At 34.3% G+C, this 23,330-nt stretch overlaps 5 protein-coding genes and 1 pseudogene across 5 annotated transcripts; 2 read left to right on the top strand and 4 right to left on the bottom strand.

Annotated features, from left to right (window-relative positions):
- The first annotated feature begins 1,404 nt into the window (after nt 1-1,404).
- On the top strand, nt 1,405-2,988 carry LOC105645912 (glyoxylate/hydroxypyruvate reductase HPR3). Its single transcript, XM_012231656.4, has 2 exons — nt 1,405-1,974; nt 2,330-2,988. Exons 1-2 carry the CDS (start codon nt 1,519-1,521, stop codon nt 2,852-2,854), a joined length of 981 nt encoding a protein of 326 aa, XP_012087046.1. The 5' UTR covers nt 1,405-1,518; the 3' UTR covers nt 2,855-2,988.
- A 125-nt stretch (nt 2,989-3,113) lies between these two features.
- On the top strand, nt 3,114-5,303 carry LOC105645910 (glyoxylate/hydroxypyruvate reductase HPR3). The gene is made up of 2 exons (XM_012231654.4): nt 3,114-3,754; nt 4,178-5,303. The coding sequence occupies exons 1-2, from the start codon at nt 3,308-3,310 to the stop codon at nt 4,697-4,699; spliced, it is 969 nt and encodes a 322-aa protein (XP_012087044.1). The 5' UTR covers nt 3,114-3,307; the 3' UTR covers nt 4,700-5,303.
- On the bottom strand, nt 4,744-5,358 carry LOC105645911 (histone H4). Its single transcript, XM_012231655.4, has one exon. The coding sequence runs from the start codon at nt 5,256-5,258 to the stop codon at nt 4,947-4,949; it is 312 nt and encodes a 103-aa protein (XP_012087045.1). The 5' UTR covers nt 5,259-5,358; the 3' UTR covers nt 4,744-4,946.
- Nucleotides 4,744-12,724, bottom strand: LOC105645909 (phospholipase D beta 1). Its single transcript, XM_012231653.4, has 10 exons — nt 11,022-12,724; nt 10,061-10,174; nt 9,157-9,351; nt 8,634-8,882; nt 8,487-8,555; nt 8,209-8,356; nt 7,306-7,454; nt 6,850-7,026; nt 6,537-6,734; nt 4,744-6,334 (listed from the first exon to the last, which is right to left on the bottom strand). Exons 1-10 carry the CDS (start codon nt 11,985-11,987, stop codon nt 6,041-6,043), a joined length of 2,559 nt encoding a protein of 852 aa, XP_012087043.1. The 5' UTR covers nt 11,988-12,724; the 3' UTR covers nt 4,744-6,040.
- A 772-nt stretch (nt 12,725-13,496) lies between these two features.
- LOC105646072 (putative L-type lectin-domain containing receptor kinase S.7) lies at nt 13,497-15,936 on the bottom strand (annotated as a pseudogene).
- Nucleotides 15,937-17,235: 1,299 nt separating this feature from the next.
- KNAT7 (homeobox knotted-like protein) lies at nt 17,236-21,583 on the bottom strand. The gene is made up of 5 exons (XM_012231652.4): nt 20,682-21,583; nt 20,413-20,533; nt 17,952-18,142; nt 17,710-17,841; nt 17,236-17,615 (listed from the first exon to the last, which is right to left on the bottom strand). The coding sequence occupies exons 1-5, from the start codon at nt 21,003-21,005 to the stop codon at nt 17,475-17,477; spliced, it is 909 nt and encodes a 302-aa protein (XP_012087042.1). The 5' UTR covers nt 21,006-21,583; the 3' UTR covers nt 17,236-17,474.
- Between the last annotated feature and the right edge of the window lie 1,747 nt (nt 21,584-23,330).

Here is a 23,330-nt window from a genome sequence, read left to right on the forward strand (position 1 = left end):
AAAATTAAAATCTAAGCTTATAATTATAATATTTTTTTATTTTATCGTCTATAATTATTTTATTAAATATACTTAATTTTTAATGTTGCCCTATCATATTAAAATTAGTTTGAGAAAAATACTATTCATTTATAATATGAATATTATTTAAATAGAGATAAATTTTAATTTAAAGTTGTTATACATCAAATCATATCTTAACATTATATAAATATGTGGAGAATATAAGAGAAAAATTATAATCAAACTTAATACGTACTATGAAAGAATAAATTAATTAATCTAAACAATGAATAATACCAAATATTAACAATATACAATGCACGTCACAATAAATACTAATGGTATTTAAAAGGCTAAATTATCCTTTAATAAATATTTATTTAATTGAGATAAAGATTAGTGCAAATATCTAAACAAAAGTAAAATTAAAATTAAATAATTAATATTATTTTAATTTTCTAAAAGTATCATCTAATAAAAAAAAATTAAAAGTAATAAAAATTTAATGGAACTAAAGGATTATATATTATTTGTCCTTTTGATTAAAAGTAAATTGGACAAATATTGCCAACTCTTTTTTTTATTTTTATACTTGCACAAAGTAAACGGTTCACATTTGGATAGAGTTTACGTTGCAGAAGATTGAATCCATAATCTAAACTATAATAGTCAACCTCACAAGTGCTCTTTGCCATCGAGTTACCTCCATTCGGATTAAATATTGCCAACTCATCAATGATGTGTTTAGTAATAACAAAAATAAAAAGAAACTAGCTAGGGCATGACATAAGAGAAAAAAAAAAGTACAAGTAGCAATAAAATTTTCTAAAGAACTTGTAAAACGTTAAATATCTAAAATTAGATATAATTCTAAAAACATTTAAAAGTATAAATTGATTTAAATGTCTAATAATTAATTACATTGTTAGTTAAATTAAAATTTTAGTTTATAAATTCAAATGAATATTATTATTTTGAAGACAATACAAATGGTTTTTAATTTTCTTAAAAATTGACAGTTTATTAATAAACATAACACTAACATTCTCATAAAAATAAGTTTTAAATCATATTATTAAAATTAAAGTTTATTAAGTCCATGATTTTATCAAGTTTTATTAAATTCTCACACTTTTATTTGTGTTAAAATTAAGTCTTTATGATTAATTCTTTATTTCTAAATATCATGTTATTATATTTAATCTATTTCTTACGATTTAAATTTATAATTTACTCTCGATTAATTTCGGACTTAGTAAAAATTAAAGGGTTTGATATCGATAAATCAAAGTCGAAGGATTTCATAAGCAAAAGTTAGTATAAATTAATTCAGCAAAATCTAATAACATGTTATAAACTGAAGCTGGATTTATAAAAGACAACGGCCAAAAAAAAAAAAAAAAAAAAAAAAAGAAGTTAGTGGGTCACTTCGATCATTCCACATTTTTTCTAGAATAGAAGAGTGTGATCATTCCACAGAAAAAACCAAGATAGATTAACAAGTCGCACACAAAAATGGCCACCCAAGATTATCAGGAAGATAACACCATTCCAGAGCGGCCCAAAGTTCTCATCCACCGCCTTCCGTCCTTCAATTTAGAATTCAGTTGTCGCTTGCGCACTCACTTCGATCTATTGGACCCGCTAATTGACTTGCCTCCAGCCGACTACTTCGCCAACGTACTCGCTCTAATCAGCGTTGGTCCCAGCCCTGTTACCTCCGACACTCTCGCTCTTCTACCTTCCCTTCAGATCGTCCTTGGCACCAGCGCCGGTTTTGATCACATTGACCTGGCTGAGTGTAGCCGCAGAGGAATCGCAGTCACCAATGCCGGTACAGCCTTTTCCGAAGATGTCGCTGATTATGCTGTGGGACTGTTGATCGATGTTTTGAGGAGCATATCCGCCAGTGATCGGTACATTCGGGCCGGTTTATGGCCTATTGAAGGAGATTATCCCCTTGGTTTCAAGGTAATTTATTTATATGCTTTCAGAAGAATCAAATTGTGATTGTTTAAGGATAATGGATATTAAAATTTTTGTTTCAACCATAATAATTATAGACAGAAAGGATTTTTAGTATATTTCTTGAAGCTCTGTTGTGGCAGGTTCTTGATTAGGGTGCGATGACATAGTTTAATGATAAACCTGATACAATCTAAGCGGATTAGAGGGTGCTCTATTTCGAACTTGGAAATGAAATTCACACAACCTGCAATCAGATTAACATGTTTGTCTGTGTATATTTTTGACAGCCCTAATGCTTTTTACAAAAAAAGCATTCTTTTTAAGTGATTCTTATAAAGTTGACAAATTGTTATTTCAGCTTGGATGTAGAAGAGTTGGGATTTTGGGGCTGGGAAGTATTGGTTCGGAAATTGCAAAAAGACTTGTTCCTTTCGGTTGCAGAATTGCCTACACTTCAAGGAAGGAGAAACCACAATTTCCATTCACTTTTTACGAAAATGTATATGATCTCGCAGCTAATAGTGACATTCTCATTGTTTGTTGTTCACTGACTAGAGAAACACACCACATAGTCAATAAGGATGTTATGGCAGCATTGGGAAAGGATGGAGTGATCATCAATGTTGGTCGTGGAGCTCTTGTGGATGAGAAGCAATTGGTTCGTTTCTTGATGCGAGGGGAGCTTGGTGGTGCAGGTCTTGATGTATTTGACAATGAACCTTATGTGCCGGAATGTTTATTTGAGCTGGAAAATGTAGTGTTGTCGCCGCACGTTGCTGCCATGACCCCAGAATCCATGGAAGCATTACAGGATGTAATCTTTACCAATTTGACAGCATTCTTTTCAAAACAACCTTTACTTTCACATGTTCAAAATGATTGAACAGTAGGTATGATTTCCCTGCAGAAGTAATAAAGGCATTGTGTAAAATTTCTTTATGGGATGAACAGTTTTGATGCCCGTCAAAAGGAATAAAGTTTCTGAATACATATATGAAGAAAATGTTAAATTTTGAATTTTGCTTTGATTTCTGTTAATTGTTAATTCAAGATGATTAAAGGAAATTGGAACGGCTAAACTGCCTTTTAGGGGCTAATTTATTTTGTCTTCAACCTGACAGTTCTCTGCCCCTTTTTAAGTGACCCGCATCAACTTTAAAATATTGTTTGCAAGTATAGAAAAATCCCCAGTTACATTGTCTGCTGCAGGCTGCAGCAACGACAATACATAAAAACAAGCAGAAAGGACCAACCAGCGGTAGGCAACAATCAGCCCACTGCTCCATAATAGAAGAGCGAATCAACCAGCTGATAAATTAAGGCCTAACAATCATCAATGGCTTCCATGGAAAACCTCCCTGTTGTCCTTTTCCATCGTCGCTCTTCGTACACCCTTGCGCTAAAAGACCGCCTATCACCCCACTTCCATCTCCTCGACCCGTTTGATACACAAGAACCCATCAGCTCCTTCCTCTCTGTCCATGGATATTCCATAAGAGCTCTCCTCTGCGTGGGCTACACCCCCATCACCTCTGAAACTCTTAACTTCCTACCTTCCTTAGAACTCATAGTGGCGGGCAGCGCTGGCGTTGACCATATTGCGTTGCAGGAATGCCACCGCCGTGGTATTACCATCACCAACGCCAGTTTGGCATTTGCAGAGGATGCAGCTGACCATGCTGTGGGTCTGTTGATCGATGTTTTACGCCGGATCTCAGCAGCTGACCGTTTTGTCCGCGCTGGCTCTTGGCCTGTGATGGGAGATTTTCCTCTTGGTTTCAAGGTTTTTCGTCTTTTTCTTTATCGATTCAGATTTAAATTTGTTATCTTTTCTTGATTTTTTTTAATGGTGAATTATTTTCTTAATTTCACCTAAACTCACAACTGGTCAAAAACACAGATTGATGTGAATCACAAATTGAAGCTGGGCTGAAGAATTAATTGGAATTTTTCTAATAATCTATTGCTTAATTAGACCAAGTAGATATCATTACTTCGCTAGAATACAAGAGGAATTAGAATTCATTGTTTACAGGGAAATTTAAGCTTAATAGCTTAATATGTAGTATAGGGGCAGAAGAATTGTTTGCCTAAGCGTGTTTTGCTCATTATTGCTTCACCTATTTGTTCCATGGCTTAATTATGCATTTCTTATAGCATATAATCAAAAACGTCAAATTGGTTAATAACACAAATTTGATTGCAGTTAGGAGGAAAGCGAGTTGGGATAGTTGGGTATGGAAGTGTCGGTTCTGAAGTTGCAAAAAGGCTTGCAGCTTTTGGCTGCAACATTGCCTACAATTCAAGAAAGAGGAAGCCATCAGTTCCATTCCCTTACTATGAAAATGTTCACAATCTAGCTGTAGATAGTGACATTCTCATTCTTTGTTGCTCATTAACAAAAGAAACTCACCACATAATTAACGAAGGTGTCATGAAAAGCTTGGGAAAAGGAGTGATCGTTAATGTTGGACGGGGCTCTCTTGTCGATGAGAAGACACTAGTGCAGTTTTTGGTTGAAGGGAAGCTTGGAGGTGCAGGACTTGATGTGTTTGAGAATGAGCCTCATGTGCCAAAGGAAATGCTTTGTTTAGACAATGTTGTGTTATCCGCACACCGTGCAGTTTTTACGCCAGAATCCTTTGAAGCATTGATAGAGCTTTGTTTGGCTAACTTGAAGGCTTTCTTTTCAAATGAGCCTCTTCAATCAGTTGTCAAAATTGAGTAAAGGAACCATCCATTTTCTCCAAGAAACAAAAACAGAGATGTCCATTTAGATTAAACTGATTTGTAACTGATCTTTCAATAATAATTTGCACATATAGGCTTAGCATTTGTTAAACAAAGGCTAGTAAACCAAACCCTTTTGAAACAAATTGATAAAAGACTCAAATCATCCACTTGATTTACAACTGAAATGATTTAAAATCGAAACAGAATCATAAATCTAACATGGAAGAAAGAAAAACACAAAATCAGCCGCCAAAGCCATAGAGGGTACGACCCTGCCTCTTGAGAGCATAGACGACATCCATGGCAGTTACGGTCTTTCTTCGAGCATGTTCGGTATAAGTAACAGCGTCGCGAATCACGTTTTCAAGGAAGATCTTGAGAACGCCTCTGGTTTCTTCATAGATGAGACCACTGATACGCTTGACACCTCCTCTACGAGCAAGCCTGCGAATGGCGGGTTTAGTGATGCCCTGAATGTTATCTCTCAACACCTTCCTGTGCCTCTTCGCTCCCCCCTTTCCTAGCCCTTTGCCTCCCTTTCCTCTTCCAGACATTTTTGTTTTCTTTTCTCAGATCAGATCAGCACAGTAGTGAAAATAGGCCTGCTAGGAGAAACGGCCAGGTGGGGGTTTATATGAGAAGCGGGCCTCTTGGAATTTTCGATTCCAATTTCAAGATTTTAAGCGCTAATAAAAAAAAGTAAAAACCAACCAAGTACCGCCACTGCTTTTCGATTAGTGTCATGGCCGTTAGATGGAGTTTCATCCACGGTTGGAAAGATCGATCCGCGTAAATAGAATAGGCTTTATAGAAACCGTTGGATGAAGCTCATCTAAAGATGGTCGAAAATGGATTGCCAACGTGGAATACAATCTTTATTAGATGGACTGTTTGGCATATGATTGGTTGTTGTTTTTAATTTCTGTTTTTTAACTGTTAAATAATACAACTATGTTATTAAATATATTGTTTATTATTTATTAACTTAAATCCGAAAAATAAGTTTTTATAATATGTGAACTCTGAAGTTCATAAAACAAGTTTACAAATCAAAAATAGAAAAAAGTTTCCACATTTTTTTTTTATAAATTTTGCCCATTAAAATAGTGATTTTTTTTGCTTCCCTCTTTATTTTATTTTATTTTATTTTTTTTTTTTTTTTTTTTTTTTTTTTTTTTGGCATTATGATAGGGGTAATTCTAATTAGTTATATGCTCCACATACTCTGAATCCAATAGCATGCTATTAATCTAAAAAGAAATAGCGTTGAAGTTCAGACACAAGAATGTAATGTTCTGAATAAACGTGCAAAAACTTTAGAGTTATGTCCAATAGCTTAGATGGTGAGATTCTCTTGAATGGCTATGAAGGATCCTAGTATGTTACCACCAACATCTGGGAATGTTTCACAGCCAGGGAGAGCCTTAACCTTCCCTGTTCGATCAACATCAACCGGATATTTGAGGAGGTGACCCTTCATTTCTGTAACTTTATCAGCTGCAAACTGCCTCCAGTTGAGCTCACCAAGGGACCTTACACGTCTTATGCATTCCAGACTCTCTGGTTTCTCAAAACATTTCTCAAGTCCTCCTATGTGCTCTGCCCATAAGGACATCCTATATCCATAAACCTGCACTCAAAATCAAATTGCAGTCTGTCATGTACTTGTTACTAATGTTCGGAAAAATGAAATGGTGGGTCTTGAAGAGTTTTTTTTGAAATTGCAGTTATTATATATAATGTACTCATAAAATATGTAGATCGTAATTTTAACTGAAGTTTCATTCTGGCAGAATAACAAGTGCAAAGAAATTATAATCAAACTTGCTTGCCTGCCCGTGTGGATGTGAGTGTTTCCTTGCGAAGGTATGCCGAGGCTGATATGCACCCATCGCTATCTCAGTGTCTCTAGTACCATCCAATGATCGCTGGTTGATATTTGCAGAGCCTATTATCACATACTCATCATCCGCTATCATTCCTTTGGAATGAATATAAATCTGAAAGCGTCTATTCTTCCGACTCAATGCCTTTTTTTGTAAATAAAAACAGAACGATTAATTTGCAGATTAATCAGGCGAAAATAAAAAAAAAGAAGCATTGGATGGAAATTGGAAACACATGATAGTTACTCGAAAAAGATACCTGAGGAGTGTTTGCTCCGTTGACACTTTGAGCATTTAAACTGTTTTCCCTATCGAATGCCTCGCGATTGCCAAGGCAGAAGAAATTTAAGTAGTCTTGTGGCTCATATGTATTCTCAAGTCCAACTTCCACCAAAGCCTTGTAAATTGTATCATACATCATTTGCATTGTTTTTTGCTGCAGCAAAAAAATAATAATCCTAGTGAAAAGATCTGATAATAAAATTAAGCACGATGCCAGTATTGTCTGCATAATAGGCGTTTGTAACTTCAATTTTTCTGAATAATGAGCATTATAAGTGGCTTGAAAATCAATTCTGATGCAACACGTGCAGCATATAAAGATAGAAAGAAATTCTTATATAATTCTCAAACATTATATGCATTTTCGAAAAATAATCTCATAGCCTATCTCTTGCATTACCAGAGGCTCTAGACCTATAAATATTTTTCTTACCTGCCAAAATAGAATCCTCTGCGTAGGAGCACTTGTAGGAACACCTTCTGGCCACATTGGGATGAGAATATATGCAGAGAACCTCTCATTTGCTCTGATTTTGTTGGCAATCTTAAGTGCTATTTCCATGGGAATTAGGTTGTTTGCACCTGCAAATAATAGCCATTTTATAAATATATATTTATTAATGTCACTTTGAAAAGAAGACAATGGGAAAAGTAAAATCTGAAAAAGAAAGGGAGGACCATGTACCAATGATGGCAATTGTAAGATCCCAAGTTTTGTCTTCTTCTTTGTCATATATATTATGGTGCACACTTAAAAATCATGGTATCAAATGAAATGTCTGTTACCATACCCTATTCTCAACATTTGCCAAGAAAAGGTGCAGTGTATGATTCAAACTAAAGCTTAACCTAGACATCAATGTTAGAAGTTCATTGAGAATATCAGATATTGAACAAATACAACACTTCCTTCCCCTCAATTCATTGATGTATAACTTCATAACCAGCACAATTGTCCTTTAGAGGCTTCTTTTATATCAAACATCACCACCATTGTTACAGACAGCAACCAACTAATCATTTTGGGCTTTTTAATGTAATATTCAACATTTTGCACCTGCACTGGACATGAAATCCATGGACAATGCCCTTGGTACTTATTACCAGGAAATGATCATGGCTTGAGAGCCACCAATAGAAACAGTTGTCTTTTTTATTGCATGATAGAATTAGGCAGGCATTTAGTAAGCATATAGCAGGGACATGGAATCATTAGTAGCGTGATTTCAGTGAAAGAAATGAGAGCTCATAGGCAAACCTTACATTAGCCTGATACGGTGATGCAAAGGATTTTTTTTCCCCTTAGTTCTTTATCTAAAAGTTTCATGCATCTTACCCAAGTCTTTGTTAGAATCCCAGTTATAGGAAGATCCAAGGAAGTACTGATTCTCAATGTAGATGAAATGTTGGGCAGCACGGATTGCCTTGACATATGCTGTATGTATACTCGTATCTATGAGTACATTCTTCCCACACAACAAGTTCTGTCACAATGACAAATAGATTAGTTTATTAACCAACAGGATTCATCTACCCACAAAAAAATAAAATAAAATAAAATAATGCTTATCCAGGAAATAAGAAGGAAAAGGACCCCTGAACCAAATTTCTTACCCTGCTTGGAGCATCCTTTGGGTCATCTGGAAAGCCTTTGACAGAATTGGAATCAATTGATCGGAAAACCTGAAATTATAGAGAAGTTTAGTCAATAGGAAAAATTTAGAGAATTGGATACCAGTAGCAGATTGACATCCAGTATACCTGAGTATGCCAACTCTCTGGATCATTGTCAGCCTGACTAGAAGCTTCTGCTATCCCAAGTATTTCAGGGATTCTTTCAATCCTGAGCAATGCATCATCATGTGATGCCTTCAGTTTTTGAAGGCCATGAGGTTTCGAAGCCTTCGACCAACGCTCCTCAAAATTGGTGAGGATATCATATGCTGCTGGACCATCAATTTTGGAGTGCAAATCATGCCACGGTTCTCTTGGACAACCAACGCCAGTTTCCTGGTTAGTGACAACAGAGGCAGGTTAGAGATTTTATAATAGATTCCTTATTCGCAGCTTATACATCTTGTAATAAGAGAACCTGAATAATTGGGTAGCAAAACTTTGATGGAAGCAATTTCGAAAATCAATAATATGCGATGGATGCAGAGAGCTTGGATAGAATTGTTTAAACATGCATTACCCTAGCTAGATATTTCAGTGTGAATAAAGAAGGATCAAAGATTTCCTTGTCCAGATCAAGGAAATTAAAACTGAAGAAGGCTTAAATTACCGTGAAAGTAGGATTATGATAGTCGTCTTTGTGCACTGTTTCCAAGGTCCTAAAAAGAGGATGCTGTGGAGTATCATATCGGCCCCTGCATAAATCAAGGCCTCCAATAAAAGCTATGATCTTTCTTCTATGGTGACCAGCATCAGCGTCCACTATCACTGTTTTCTGATGATGGGTATAGATTGTTCCCACTTCCTGATAAACAAAAATCAAAAGAACAGATGTTCAGAGAAGGTAGCATCTAGAACATCGTATATCCAACTGACACATACATATGAGATGCACACACATAACTATATTTGTGTATACAATGTATGATTTTATTCTAGGGGAATGGAATGGATGCAAGGAGAATTGCCACTATTCTGCAGAAAAGCAACACCTTCACCGGGAAGAGGAAACACTTTAACAAAGAAATGTTCATTTTTCACCTGAAGTACATTGAAAGCCCATTGTAAAAGTGTACTAGATCAGGTTCGAGCAATGATGCTTCAGGTTTCAACAATGTAGAGGTACACTTATTTCCTGGAATTCAGTGTCTTTTATAGTAGGAAACAAATTGAAAGATAACAGCGAAAAAACAGTTAGAAAATTTACAGTGACTCATAAGATTTTGTCAGAAGAAGAGACTGTCCAAAGAACTGGCAATATCAGATATCTGCAGAAATGTCTGTACTCCTACTCTCCCCTGTAGACTTCTTCTATTTCCAATTTTGTCATATATACAGCAGCGTAATTGAGAACATAAATATGAAAAGTTTTTCCTCCCAAAAAAAAGTGAAAAGTTCTAAATTCACAACAATAGACATAAACAAGTATCTTGTCCCTAAAATCCTTCAGCAATACGACAAAACAAATAAAATGTAGAACATAAAGAGATATATGGTGACTATTCATATCCAACCTGCTTTTTCATAAAACTTCCTTTTCCAGCAGATCGAGGACAGAGTAGCACTTGCACTGAAGAATGCTTGAAAAATCGGCGAGTTTCCTCATCACTGGTATTCATAATGCCCTCCTACATATCATAGAATTGAATCAATACATAAGAAAATGAAAACTGTAAGTAGTTCTATTTTTAAGTATGTAAGAAATCAAGAACTCAATTGAGGCTGGAGAGGCCTTTGAGAAGTAAACATAGATTTGAGCTACTTTACTAGTATGTATCCAAGTCAGTTAGTTGCGGTCATACAATTCATAACACGAGCATATCATATGAAAAACAAAAGTTACTCCACATTGTTAATTTGACAGGTTTGCATAATGGGTCTATGTGGTAGATCTCCACATTACACTAGAGCAAACGGGAAAATGAACAGAATTTCACAGCATGATAAAGGAAATCTTTATATGTGCAATTATCCTTCATAAATACTAGCAAACAAGGAATGCCAGGACAATTTACATTTTGGTATTCCAGAGAAAATATGATGTCAATCATCTATAGAACTTAGCAACTAGATTTTAAATTTAGAGAATATAATGAAACTCGGAAAAAACAATAATTGTTGTACTTTTAGAGCTGCATTGGTTGATTGCACATTTTCCACGAAAGCACCGAAAGGCTCTCTGGTAGATATAAAATACATACTATATCTTGCCCCTTTGAATTGGACGGCAAAGATCAAACCTGCAAAAGCAATTGTTGCGTGCTCTCCAACATTGAGCCAAACCTTGAATTGGAACATCAATTCTGCATAAAAAGTCTTTCAACAAGGAAATATATATTCCTACTACCAAATTCAAGTTGAAGTTTCAAACAGAACCAGCAAAAATAAATTTGTCAAGAAAATCCAACCCAATGTCCAAATGGTGTTCTTAACAAAATGCAGTGTATATTATAATAAGTTCTTCGAGTTTATTACCGTTTTATATCCCAAAATACTCCTAGAAGTAGGATCATCCCATACAAGAAGCAGCACTCTCACACCTTCCTGAGATTTGATTTTGAGAAGATCTCCCAATGAAGGACCCATTCCATCCTGACCATCACGAACTAATCTAACCATATGATATACAGACCACCCAGTAATGTAAATCAAGCGCCGGGCCTGACTGATAGCATTAAAAATGTCCAGCCAGCAACTCCCATGCTTATACTGAACATGACCATCAAGCTTCAAATCAGGAAGGCAACCATCATGAACATGAGCGTCTTGATAAAGATTAACTTTACCTCCTTTCCTAAGAGGAAAGTATGTCCCTTGAACCCCATTGTAATCAGGACCAGAACCAACTCCATGCTTATAGATTGCCATTTGCTCCACTGGGGTAAACTGAATTGATAAGCTCAATTCAGCTCCAGCTTTGCAGGGCTTACCATTGGCACCAATAATTGGGAAAGTGCCTTCAATTTTCTTGCCAGTGCATAGCTGCTCTACTGAGATTCCAACGGCACCCATAATCTGTGAACCAACAACATCACTGTCTTTGACAACAAAATGTACCTCTGCAGCATGATGTGCAACAGGAACATTAAAGTGTTGTTTCCATATTGGATTCTCACTATTACTAATCACAAAAGTCCTCCCAACTACAGCACCAGCTACTGAAATGGTGACATATGGGTCGCTAGTTATCGTATTGCCTACATGCCCTTCAATTTTGCGGCTAACCTTCACAGGCAATTTCGAAAACATGTCCCCCAAGGTTTTATGAAACATATCCATGTTAGGAAGATTTTTAGCCTCCTTAACCCATATATCTAAATTACCATGCAAAAGCAAGAGTTTCATAGACCCTTGATTGGTCTTGAATGGCAATTGTTCCTGGGTCAGCATGTGATGCGAGCCACCAAACGAGAATGAATGATCAATAGCTTCTTGAGCCATGATAAATGGGATTTCTCTTGATGAATGAGCAGACTAAATCAAAATTTGACAAATACCCAGTTCATATAAACATTAAATCAAGCTGGTGGTGGCAACAAAGAAATATACTGGCACTGGCACTAAATAGAAGAAATGGCCCAAAACCTTTACAGAAAAGATCGAGAAAGAACAAACGATACGACGAGAATGAAGTTTTGAAGGGAAAGAGAATCGTGGGGTATAAAACAAGAAAGAATCAGAAGAAAGATTTGAATGAGTAAAAGAAAGTAGGATTTCGACAAGGAAAATGGTGAACTTGACAATGTGAACACGGATATTATAATATGGACATAGAATTATATAAATGGAAAAAATGAAGAGATTGTTGAACGAGTAGTTACAAGTGAAAGGTGAACGCGGGGAATTCATAGCTTCCATTATTAAAATCACCATTAATCTATGCAACAGTATGATACAACAACACAAGTCACAATCGATACGCAGAGAAAAAGAGTGGACAGAGAACAGGCCAATGAGAGATGAGACTCCGCCGGGACAGTTTGGTTGCCTAGAAAGCTACATGTTGCGTGTGACTTCCATGGAAGAAATTTTGTACGATTTCTAGTTCTTTTTCTTCGTTTTTTTATTATTATTTTTTTTTTATTTTTTACTTTTCCTTGAACTCAACTCTTTTTCTTCGTCAAAGACCCATTTTGAGAGTAAAAAAATTACGCGGTGGTTTCGCCAGTCGCCGGCGGCAAATAACAAAAATTCAATCCGTTTCTAGAAGGTCCGCGTTTTATTCATTTCGGATAATGTCGTTCGGTTCCGAAAAAGCGTCAACTGCCCTCAATTTGCAGCCTAGTTTGCTGCTAATGTCTGATTGTCTTTGCTGGGACAGGAGTTTGGTAACAGATTTTAATTTATGGATATAATCTAATAAATTTAAAAAAAAAAATACCGTGAAATTTAAATCTAACAGTATTTATTAATTAGTAGTGACATTTATTATATAGTAAAGTCTAATTAAGTCGACTAAGGTTCTTCCTTTATAATAGAGGATGCAGCTTTTTAATTAATTTGTTTTTCTTTTTGTTTCTTAATGTTTTATTTTATATGTAGAGATCAGATCCTTCAGTTTGATTTAAGATCTCTTCCAAGTAATATGTTAAAAATGTTGTATTATTCATTTAAATAGTTGAGCAAATCAAGAAGATTCTTTGATTTAATAATATGATTTCTTTATTTCCTTGGTGGATTCAAATATGTAATTATGTTATTCAAATCATGTCTAGTTTAAAAATTAGTATCTGATGTAGCTTTTGATTAATTAAGATATTGTTGCTTCTTCTTATATTTTTTTATTTATTAAAGATTAAATGAAATAAATTAACGTAGATTGATTTAAGCGGAAAAGACTCAGATATTTTAATAATGAAAATGATTCTATAATATAAATTAAAATAAATAAATGGATTAAACTAATATTACAAAATGTACGATTACTTTATTTTGTAACTTGTCAATTTTTTTACATCTAAATTTGAAATAAATAAAAAATAAAATGAAAATAAGAAGATGAATATTACTTGTGATTTTGTAATTGAAGCACACAAAAACAAACAATTACAATTTACAAATGGAGTAATTAATTGATATGATCACAGTGAATTCCCTGCAGGTTTCTTTTTGGGCAACAATTCAGCTGGCCTAATCGAAGGCAGCTTCAGAATCTGCTTATGCATATTAGACAAGTGAAGGACCAAATCTTCCATTGATGGCCTCCCATTATTTTCACTCAAACTGCAGCTTAATCCAATTTTAACAACTCTAACAGCTCCTTCCATGTCAACACAAGACTTCATAATCCTCTCATCCACCACCTTCTCTAATTTCTCTCCTCTTTCAAGCATGTCCCATGCAAACCCTACCAAATCCATCTCTTCTTCTTCATCATCTCCATTTAATGTTAGTGTTCTTTTCCCTGCAACAATTTCCAAAACCAACATTCCAAATCCTAAAACATCAGATTTCTTACCAGCACTAGCCGTCTCGCCCTGAAGATGCATGGATCCATAATCGCCAAGAATGGTTCGATAATTAACGTCAAGAAATACACTGCTTATTCTTAGATTTCGATGAGTTATGTCTTTGGAGTGAAGGAAACTTAGTGCCGTAGCAATATCTCTAATAAGCTCAAATCTTCGTGTCCAAGAAAGAGCACGGAGCCATTTATCAAGGCTACCGTTTAGAAAATAATCACACACAAGAATCATCTCTCTATTATCCCAACTCCATCCTCGAATTGAAGCTAAATTTCGATGATAATTACTAGTAAAGGTAGATATTCTTTTCAAAATTAGGTTCCAATCAAAGCGAGTCGACTTCAGAAACTCAGTTGAGAACCGCTTTAAGGTAACATAGCGTCCATTAGGCAGAGTTCCTCTGTACAGAACCCAACTTGAGTCCATATCCAACACTTCTTCTTTGCTAAAACGACGTGTAGCTCTATAAATTTCCATAAAAGTGAATATACGAGGTATATTTGGAGGGACCGGTCTTTGCTTCTTCAGAGGAAAAGCCACAGCTAATGGGCTTTGATCACTTTGGCGCCTGAGCTTGCTATTGCAATAAAAACTGATAAAAGAGACAGTAAAAAGCCCAAGAAGGCAAAGAAAAATGAAGAAACCACTCGGTTGATGATCTGAATAGCTAGAACCAAAAATTTTAGAAACTCGTCTTGCAATCATTTTTCGACAGATTTGATTTGAAGGGAAATGAAGAAAAGCTTGAATTGTACAAGAAAAGTTCCAAGAGAGTATATTGTGTATCTGTGATGAATTTTCAGAGGAAGCAGAGAAACCCACGAATATATACTCATTTAAGAAAGGAGAAAGATTAAGTGAAGATGATAAAATGGGTTTTGAAGGAATTGGGTCACCATCTAATCCAAAATAAACATCAATCCACCTTTTATGACCATCATATAAAATCCAAGCTCTATTAACCGATTGATTATGAAGAGAAACCCTATAAGACGATAAGTTGGCAACCTTGAAAGAAACAATGGTTCCGAGATTTAAGCCAATGTGATTGTCACTAAAGTCACCTACTTCTGGATTAATAGCAGTGTCGAACTCAACTGCGAAAACCTTGTAATGGGCACATGCATCGTTAAGAATACCTAGCCATGGACCTGGTCTGAGTGGTCTCCCTACAGTGAACTCATCTGGGACAATCACAAAGGCCAATCCATCGCCCCCATAAGTTTTGCCATTTTGGGTTGTCAATGAAAGGAGAAGGTGGTGTTGAAGGAAGCAGAGGTTTGAGTTAAGGGGTCAAAGAGACGAATAGGGGAAGAGAAAATGGCACGACCAACTTTAGCTTGGTTTGTTGTGATATTATTGCACTTCCTAGGAGTTTAATATGGTTACTAGTAGGGTTTGGGATTGAGTTTGTGTTGAAATTCGAGGAGTGAAGATGTTTTGTTATGTTTGTGAGAATGCCATGATCATAATGGAGTTTATGAGCTGAAATTGATGAAACTGGGATTTGGTATAAGAGAATTACTGATAGCCAATATTTTGCTTCGAGGGAATCCATACGATTAAAGAAGTGTGTATGAGTATGAAGGCTTTTGCGTGGATACTTCTATTTATAGTCCACCAAAATAGTAGTAATAGTAGTATATTTTTTTTTACGACTAATCTCGAATTCGTATTAAATTTCTTTAAGATTGTCTGTTATACTCAATCCTGTCTTTTATCATTTGAATCCAATGCTCCTTATGAATATATATATATTTTTTCATACTATATTAAATTAATTATATGAAAAAGAATATATTATATGCCAAAAAAAAAAAAAGCTATATGAAGAAGAAAGTGAAGAAAATAATACATATATACAAAATTAGTATCTTCCTTTTATGAAATTATTTAATACTTAGTGTAATGCATTCTCACCCCATAAAACTGAGATATTTTTTTCATAAATTCATTTGTATAATCTAATCTTAATGTGTACATTATTTGGTATTGCAAGATTAGATTTACATAAGTATTTGTATGATATAATTATATTTTCTTGATTTTTCACATTTTTTTAAATATATATATATATATGTACAAGCCATACAGTTAATTAGTAGTGAGACAGTAAACAATAATTAAGAATTTGATAACAGGTTCTTTCAATCATGCTCGAACTCAAAATGGTAATTAACCATTGGGAAGAATGAGATCTCATCTTGTCTACAATGATGAGTTTTCATAATAAAAAGGCATTTTCCTGTATTATAAATGGACAACCCATTTGTTAAGGCTTCCACCAATTAAGATCAGATATTGTTTCTCTTTTCGATGAGTTAATTCACCCAATGTTCAATTGGTATTAGTGGTTCCTCTTAAATTAATTAATTCATTAATGTCATCAGTTCGAAATAATAAAAAAGTGTAATCTTTTCAAACTTGAACATAAAGATATTTTATTGAATTTATATTTTATTTTATATAGAAATTGAAATCGCTTACGCTCCAACCAATACGTAATATGTTATTAATATAAATAAATTGTGATTTAATCCAGTTTATAGTAAAAGGGAAGCATTATCTTTACAGAGCAACGTGCATAGATATTATGAACATATGGTCATAGATGGTGATAGTGGTAGAATAAATAATTTTTCTTTCTTGACATAATGAGAACTTTATGCTCATCGATTCTTTTTGGCCTCTTTTGTAAGAAGTGGGTGTGGATGTGTGTCGAATGCAGATTTGCTTTTGGGTTTTATGTTGGTCTCTCTTGTCCCACTGCTTTGGGTTTTTCCCCCCACTAAAATTACAGCCTATAGCTATAATTGCTTCTTCATCTCCTTATTTGACGAGTATTATCTTATTGTAAATGGAGAATCGTCTATCTCTCTTTTAGCTTTTGCACTAAAATGTTAGCCAACCAGAAAAAACATTTGGGGAAGAGACTTTCTAAAATTTGGGGAGAATAAAATTTAAAAACATCAACATTTCATAGTCACAATTATAAATTTTGTAAGAATCTTAAAAATAGGAGGCAAGAGGACATTGTTGGTCATCCATGATTCGGCCGTTGATTGCCTAAAAAGAGATTCATTAATATTTTTTTTCTCATTTTTCCCATTTTATTTCAAATTTAAATATATTGTCAAGTTTGTATTTACCATTCAGAATCCATGAACTCTCACTGTCTTTCTCTCTCTCTCTGTGCTTATTATTATTTCAAAGCGGAAAAAAAATTTAAAAATGGAGCAAAAAGCCATATATATATTAGTGAAAATAGAGAATACAGAGCAGCAGTAAAATGAGAGATGATATCTATACCCTGTTAAGGGTATAAATCTAATTAAAAAGCTCATGTGTAAGCTATATCAAGTTCATCTGTTACAATCCTACTGGTTGTTAGCAAGTAAAGTAGTATATACCCCAAACATGGCAGGACAGTTATATCGACATTAAATTGGGATTCTCCGTCTGTTTACCTTTTGCGCTTGGACTTCAAGGATGTCACAGATTGAGAATTGCTATGCCAATTTCTCTTCCTTTGATTGATGAACCAATTGTTGATCTGCTTTAGTTGCAACCCTGTCTCCTCCACCAGTTTTGCCTTGTCATCTTCCTGCATTTGTGACATACGAATTATTTTCTTTATCAAGTTACTACAGAAAGAAGTAGAAATATATTATGAATGGTGAATTTGGGTGAGTGCTTACGGTTGGGTAAGGCCACTTGGAGTGTTGCTGCCACCAATTTTTAAGGACTGTGGTTGTATCACCTGGAAGTTTTCCAGCCCTTCTTTTTCTCAAGATTTCTTCCCTCACATCTTCAATTCTTGATTTAAAACCCTGCAAAAAGCAAGCTCATTTAGTATTGAAAACGAGACCATCCACTCTCTGTTTTCTTTATTCTCTCATATCACACCTCGTTGGCCAGTAAAAGTGTAATTCGAAATTACCTGTTTTAATTCAATCTTCAATTCTTGTCTAACTCGCTCCATTAAGGACCTTTCAGATTCTGTTGGAATCAGGGGACCAAATCCCATGAGGTCATGCCCATCAACACTTGGTTGATCTAAAGAGAAATCCATTTGCAGATCATCCTCATCGTCAGACATGGTTGCTCCTGTTCCTTCTCCTAGAGTTACTCCTGAAACAGACACATGTACACATTTAAACAACAGACCAAACAGTTTTCTCTTGGTTGATGACGAAAAAGTTTCTCTATTGAGCGGAAAATTTTCCCTCTAAACAGAAAACTTGGACCTGGCCCGAAGGAAATTTGGGCTTCGACTGGCTAGCCTGGAAGCCTAAGATATGATCAGGCCTGTTAATGAAAAAGAGTGGTTACTAGCAGAAGTAGATTCTTGTTCTCAATTATCATGGCTTCAATGAGTTTGAGGTCAGCTCCATAAATTTATACTTAAGTTTAAATTCGGATCATTTACAATTTATAATTTTTCAAAAAATTCCCTTTTACAAATTCAGAGTTTTTTTTACCTAGTCAAATCAAATTACTTGACTCATTTATAATTTTAAATTCATAAATGCATCAATTTCAAATAATTATATAAACGTGACGTTAAAATTTCCGTTCAGTTAATAAATAATGACACAACCAACATTGTAATTTAAGATCTAGTTCACTAAGTTCAATTTGCTATTATGCTCAAATAATAGGGCATTTAATGATATGAAATAAAAATTGGATTTATAGTCTGTTATACTAATTTGTAGGAACCTGGTCAGACTGTTCGACTATGGACTGACTTAGGAAGATCAAAATGATGACTTCAATTTATATATAATATAAAAAAAACTATAAAGAAGTTTTGGATTATATTTTTATTCATGAATAGGAAGTTCTATCTGTTTGATTGTTTAGGGGTATGATTACTTTAAAAAAAGAAAAGAAAGAAAAGCTCACTACTCGCCATGTACACTGTTTACAAGAGCTTCATCTGTTTCACCATTGTTTTAAAAAATGTTTTCATATCTTTCACTGTTTACAAGAAGTTTAATTCATTTTATGAATTTCAAAAACTTATACAAGGACCTATACACAGAATAATATGATAAATAACCCATTAGGTTTTAAGTTATAACCATACCTAAAGATTTTCCATTAAAAAAAAAATGTATCGAGTTCTTGTTTGTATAAATGAACAATTTCAGTCATCCTTCCAAGTCCTCTTTTTGAAAATCAAACCTAGTTTAAATATCAGATCCTTCTAACTCTCAAGAACCTACAACGTTACCTTATGTAATCATTATTCTTACAAGCTTCTTTTCCTAGTTATGCTCATCTAGGTAGACAAGAAGAAGATGATACTCCCTCTCTTTATCACTCACTCTCCCTGTTCAAGAAACCATTACATTATCTTCCAAGATGCGATCTTTGGCCTTTTTCTGTAGAGCAACATTTCATTTTTAACATGAACATCAACAGCTAGCACTATTAATGCTCATCTCTTTGATTCATCCTACATATTATTGCTATATGTTTGACATTCACTGCCTATATTTGTGTAGAGATAAATTCTTGCATCGCTAAAGCTTGGTACTATTTCCTATGGCAGGCAGGACTGAGACAAAAGTGCTCAGAATTTTAGGGATCATGCATTAATTCCTAAAATTTTAACACAGGCATGTGGGCAATACACAAATTGCTCCTCAGGGCCTGCCGAACCCTATGAATGGCTAAGCAGTAGGCAGGACGCGTTAGCCCTCTACAAGTACAATGTCAATTGATAGCAACTTAATCTCCTTGCACTAACCCTTTAGATTTGCAACTAACTAAACTTAAAAATGGAGAAGTTAACCAAAATCCAAGGTTGATGCATTATTTTTACAAGGATATATAAAAAGAAAAAAATCTTGAATCCAAATATCCTAATGCAACCTTATCTCAGTTGTTGGGGCCAGTGATGGTGGTGATGGTGGACGTGGAGATACCCTCCACCGAACTAACTAACAACCCTCCAACTATAAATTAGTATATTACTAATATGATTTTTTTCTATTAATTGGTAGGTACCCATTTGCTATTTCATTGCATCTACCTCCTGTATGCAAGGATATTATTCTCAAACTTATATACCAGAAACCCCCAAACTGCATATATATTCTTATCCTTCTGCCTACCAAACCCATCATTCATCAACACCAAAACATACAAATTCAAAGATTAAAACCTTATTAATTAGGTTGCATTTTATAATTTGTGCAAGTCCCAAACAAGCATAATATTTACTGGGGAAAAAATTGTTTATGTTTGCTTGGGAGCATTATTGAGCACTTAATACCATTATGTGTATACAACGATCGATTATATGATAGAAATGATCAGATATAATTACTAATAAAAAGAGAGAACAATATTAACGTATATATGAAGAGGAGACAAGGAGAACGACAGACCAGTTAGAGCTTGTAAGGTGTTCTCAATTTCCCGGCAAGCCATGACCGCTTCAACCGCGTGGACTCTGACATGCTGTTGAAGTTGGTCCTTGAAACTACACAGTACTATCAAATACTGTGCCTGCAAAGCAAACCCATTCATCATAACCCCAAGAATTTAGCAAACAAGAAAAATCTCAAAACCCACAAGCAAGAAAACTAACAGACATAAAAAAGGTAAAGAAGAACAAGATATTGGTATTAGACAACATCAAGAACAAGAAACCCACCAAAAAGTTGTCAAGCTCTTGCCTCTCATGAGAAGAGAGAGAATGGCCATGGTTATGTTGTGAAGCATAAGACCTAAGAAGATGGTGAGATTGCGATAGCTGAGCATCAATAAGAGGTAACTGATCAATCGGTGTTGCTACACGAAGACAAGATACATGGGCTGCTAATAACTGTTCATAAAGAGGATGGGTGGCTATATCTGCCTTAAGTTGGCGAGTCTGGTCACCGGAAACCGACACAGACACTTCTCCTCCTCCACTGCTTAAACCACCAAGTGCACCCCCACTACCAGTACCCATCATGCCCAAGTTTGGTTCTTGCATTAGTATATTAGCAGTTTAACACTAAAAGAATATATTTTTTCTTTTGTGTTTGTATATATAGAAAGAGAGATAGAGAAAAGAAGCAAAGTAACAAAAACAAAGAGGTAATTATTACAAAGAAAGGAAAAATAGGTATGCAGAGAGGGTTTTTAGGACCACAAGGAAGACCTTTGTGTTACAGAGTGATATACTGATTAATGGATACTGTAAGAAAGAAAGAACAGTGCTTTCTTGTTAGTGGTGTAAGAAGAGAGAGAAAGAGGGGGGAGGGGCAAGTATATTGGGATCTGAGACACAAAACTTTCTGCACCATTTCTGATATGTTGCAGAAGTTAACATATACAGAGAAAGCTATAAAGATGAACAAGCATGGAAGAGGAGAGAGAGAGAGAGAGAGAGAGAGAGAGAGAGAGATTATGAAGGGTGGATTTATAATAGAGAGAAGGTTAAGTCTTTGAGAAAAGAGAAGATGAGAAAGAGGAAGGTGTTATCAGCTATGGAATCATTACTATGAAAGGGTTGGAAGAGAGAAAGATATTACAAATAAAGCTGCTTCTGGTGGCCTGACAAATTTGATTGCTTTTTCCTTCTTTTTTATTCTATTTCTTGGATTTCTTTTTGATAACAAAATTAATTATGGGTCTTTTTTTCATTAGGTGCATCAGTAATTAATTAATTGTATAGGTATATCAGAAGAGAATTTGGATTAGGTGGTCATATTATTATTGGGTCATCAGAAGATTTGGATTCTTAATTATTTTAAGTCATAACTAAAAGTTTAATTAAGGCACTGAAATACTTTTTTTTGGTGAATGAATTGCACCTTCCTTTCACTTGGCAATGACTGTTTAAAGTTTTGCTGACATTTAGCAAAAGATCAATTTCATTTTGGATGAGCAAAGTTATGCAAAACTAACTTTTAGGGTAATAGGTCTCCATCTGTGTTGCTGCCAAGTATCTTTCTAATCCCAAAACAAAATGTTTATTATTTTTATACATTCTCTCATTTATTTTATTTTTTATTTTAACTTGTCTCACATCAATCTTTGTAACAGTAGGGGGGCAAAATGTTGGAATTGCCAAGCACCCAATTGGTGGATCTTCATATATTATATTCTTTCTGTGCTGTCTTGTTTATATATATATATATAAACATTTTTATTTGTTTTTTAGGCAATTAAAATGGTTTATTGTGATCTAAAAGGATGAAAAACAGGTTTTTCTATTGAATTGAAATGCTGATATATATAAATTAATGAATTGATAATACAAAGTTACTGGTGATGTTTGCATGATTAATATTTTTCAAACTCATCATAAAAAACAATATTGTTTTGAAACATATGATTCATCAATTTTATTGTAATTCCAACACATGCATTCTAATATTTGTTGATTTAAATTAAGCCCCTCAACATGTCAATCGAATACATGTTTTAGACATGATTAGCACATGCATTACTCTTAGATACAATTTCTTACTGCGAATTGAAAAATTAATCAAATACTTAATGTTAAAAAAATTGAATTAGATTACCAATTGCATGCACGAAATTTCATAACTTTTTTTTTTTGTAATCATAGGGTTCCATTTTTCAAAAAGCCAATTCAAATTAATTTGTAGAAAAATAATTATTTTCAAATGATAATCTCTTCCATTTTTGTGGTCAATCATCAAGAAAATCTGAAAAATAATGGTTAGGCCATTGATGGGTTACCTTTTTGCTCAATGGAAATAAAACAGTATTTTCGTTTTCTGTCTAAAATATATATATATATATATATACAAATTTTTGTAAATTAATGCAGGTGGTTGCAAGCTACACAATATATAATTGAGATGATTTAAACTCGAGACATTTTATTTTTTACATTTTCTTCGCAACAAAATGAACATAATTTATGAAATAATTATCTAAAAATGAAAATAAATAAAATTAGAAAATGGACTATCAAGAAAAAAAAAAAAGAAAAAGGAAAAAGAAACTTAGAAGAGACAATGTTCCAACCAAATAGGGTGCTCCACTAAAGAAGAAAAAATAAAGGCAAAGGCATTAATCACCAACCTTTTTTAACTATTTCTTGCATTAAATTTATTATTTAAGAAAGTCGGCTAGAGAGGGGTTGAGCTGTCATTTGTTGGTGCACTCTTTTTCTGTTCCTTGCTCTCTTTTCTAAGTTTATTTATTTATTTATTATTATTATTATTATTATGTTATTAGTACAGTGTAAGGGAAGAAGAAAATGTAAGACACCTATTTGTTAAGACACAAATGACTAACCACCAAATATATATGTTTTATATATATATATATATATCTTTCT

Source organism: Jatropha curcas, chromosome 4 (genome assembly GCF_041381405.1).
Source record: "Jatropha curcas cultivar XTBG-Jc1 chromosome 4, XTBG_Jcur_1.0, whole genome shotgun sequence".
In the NCBI taxonomy this organism is placed as follows: domain Eukaryota; kingdom Viridiplantae; phylum Streptophyta; class Magnoliopsida; order Malpighiales; family Euphorbiaceae; genus Jatropha; species Jatropha curcas.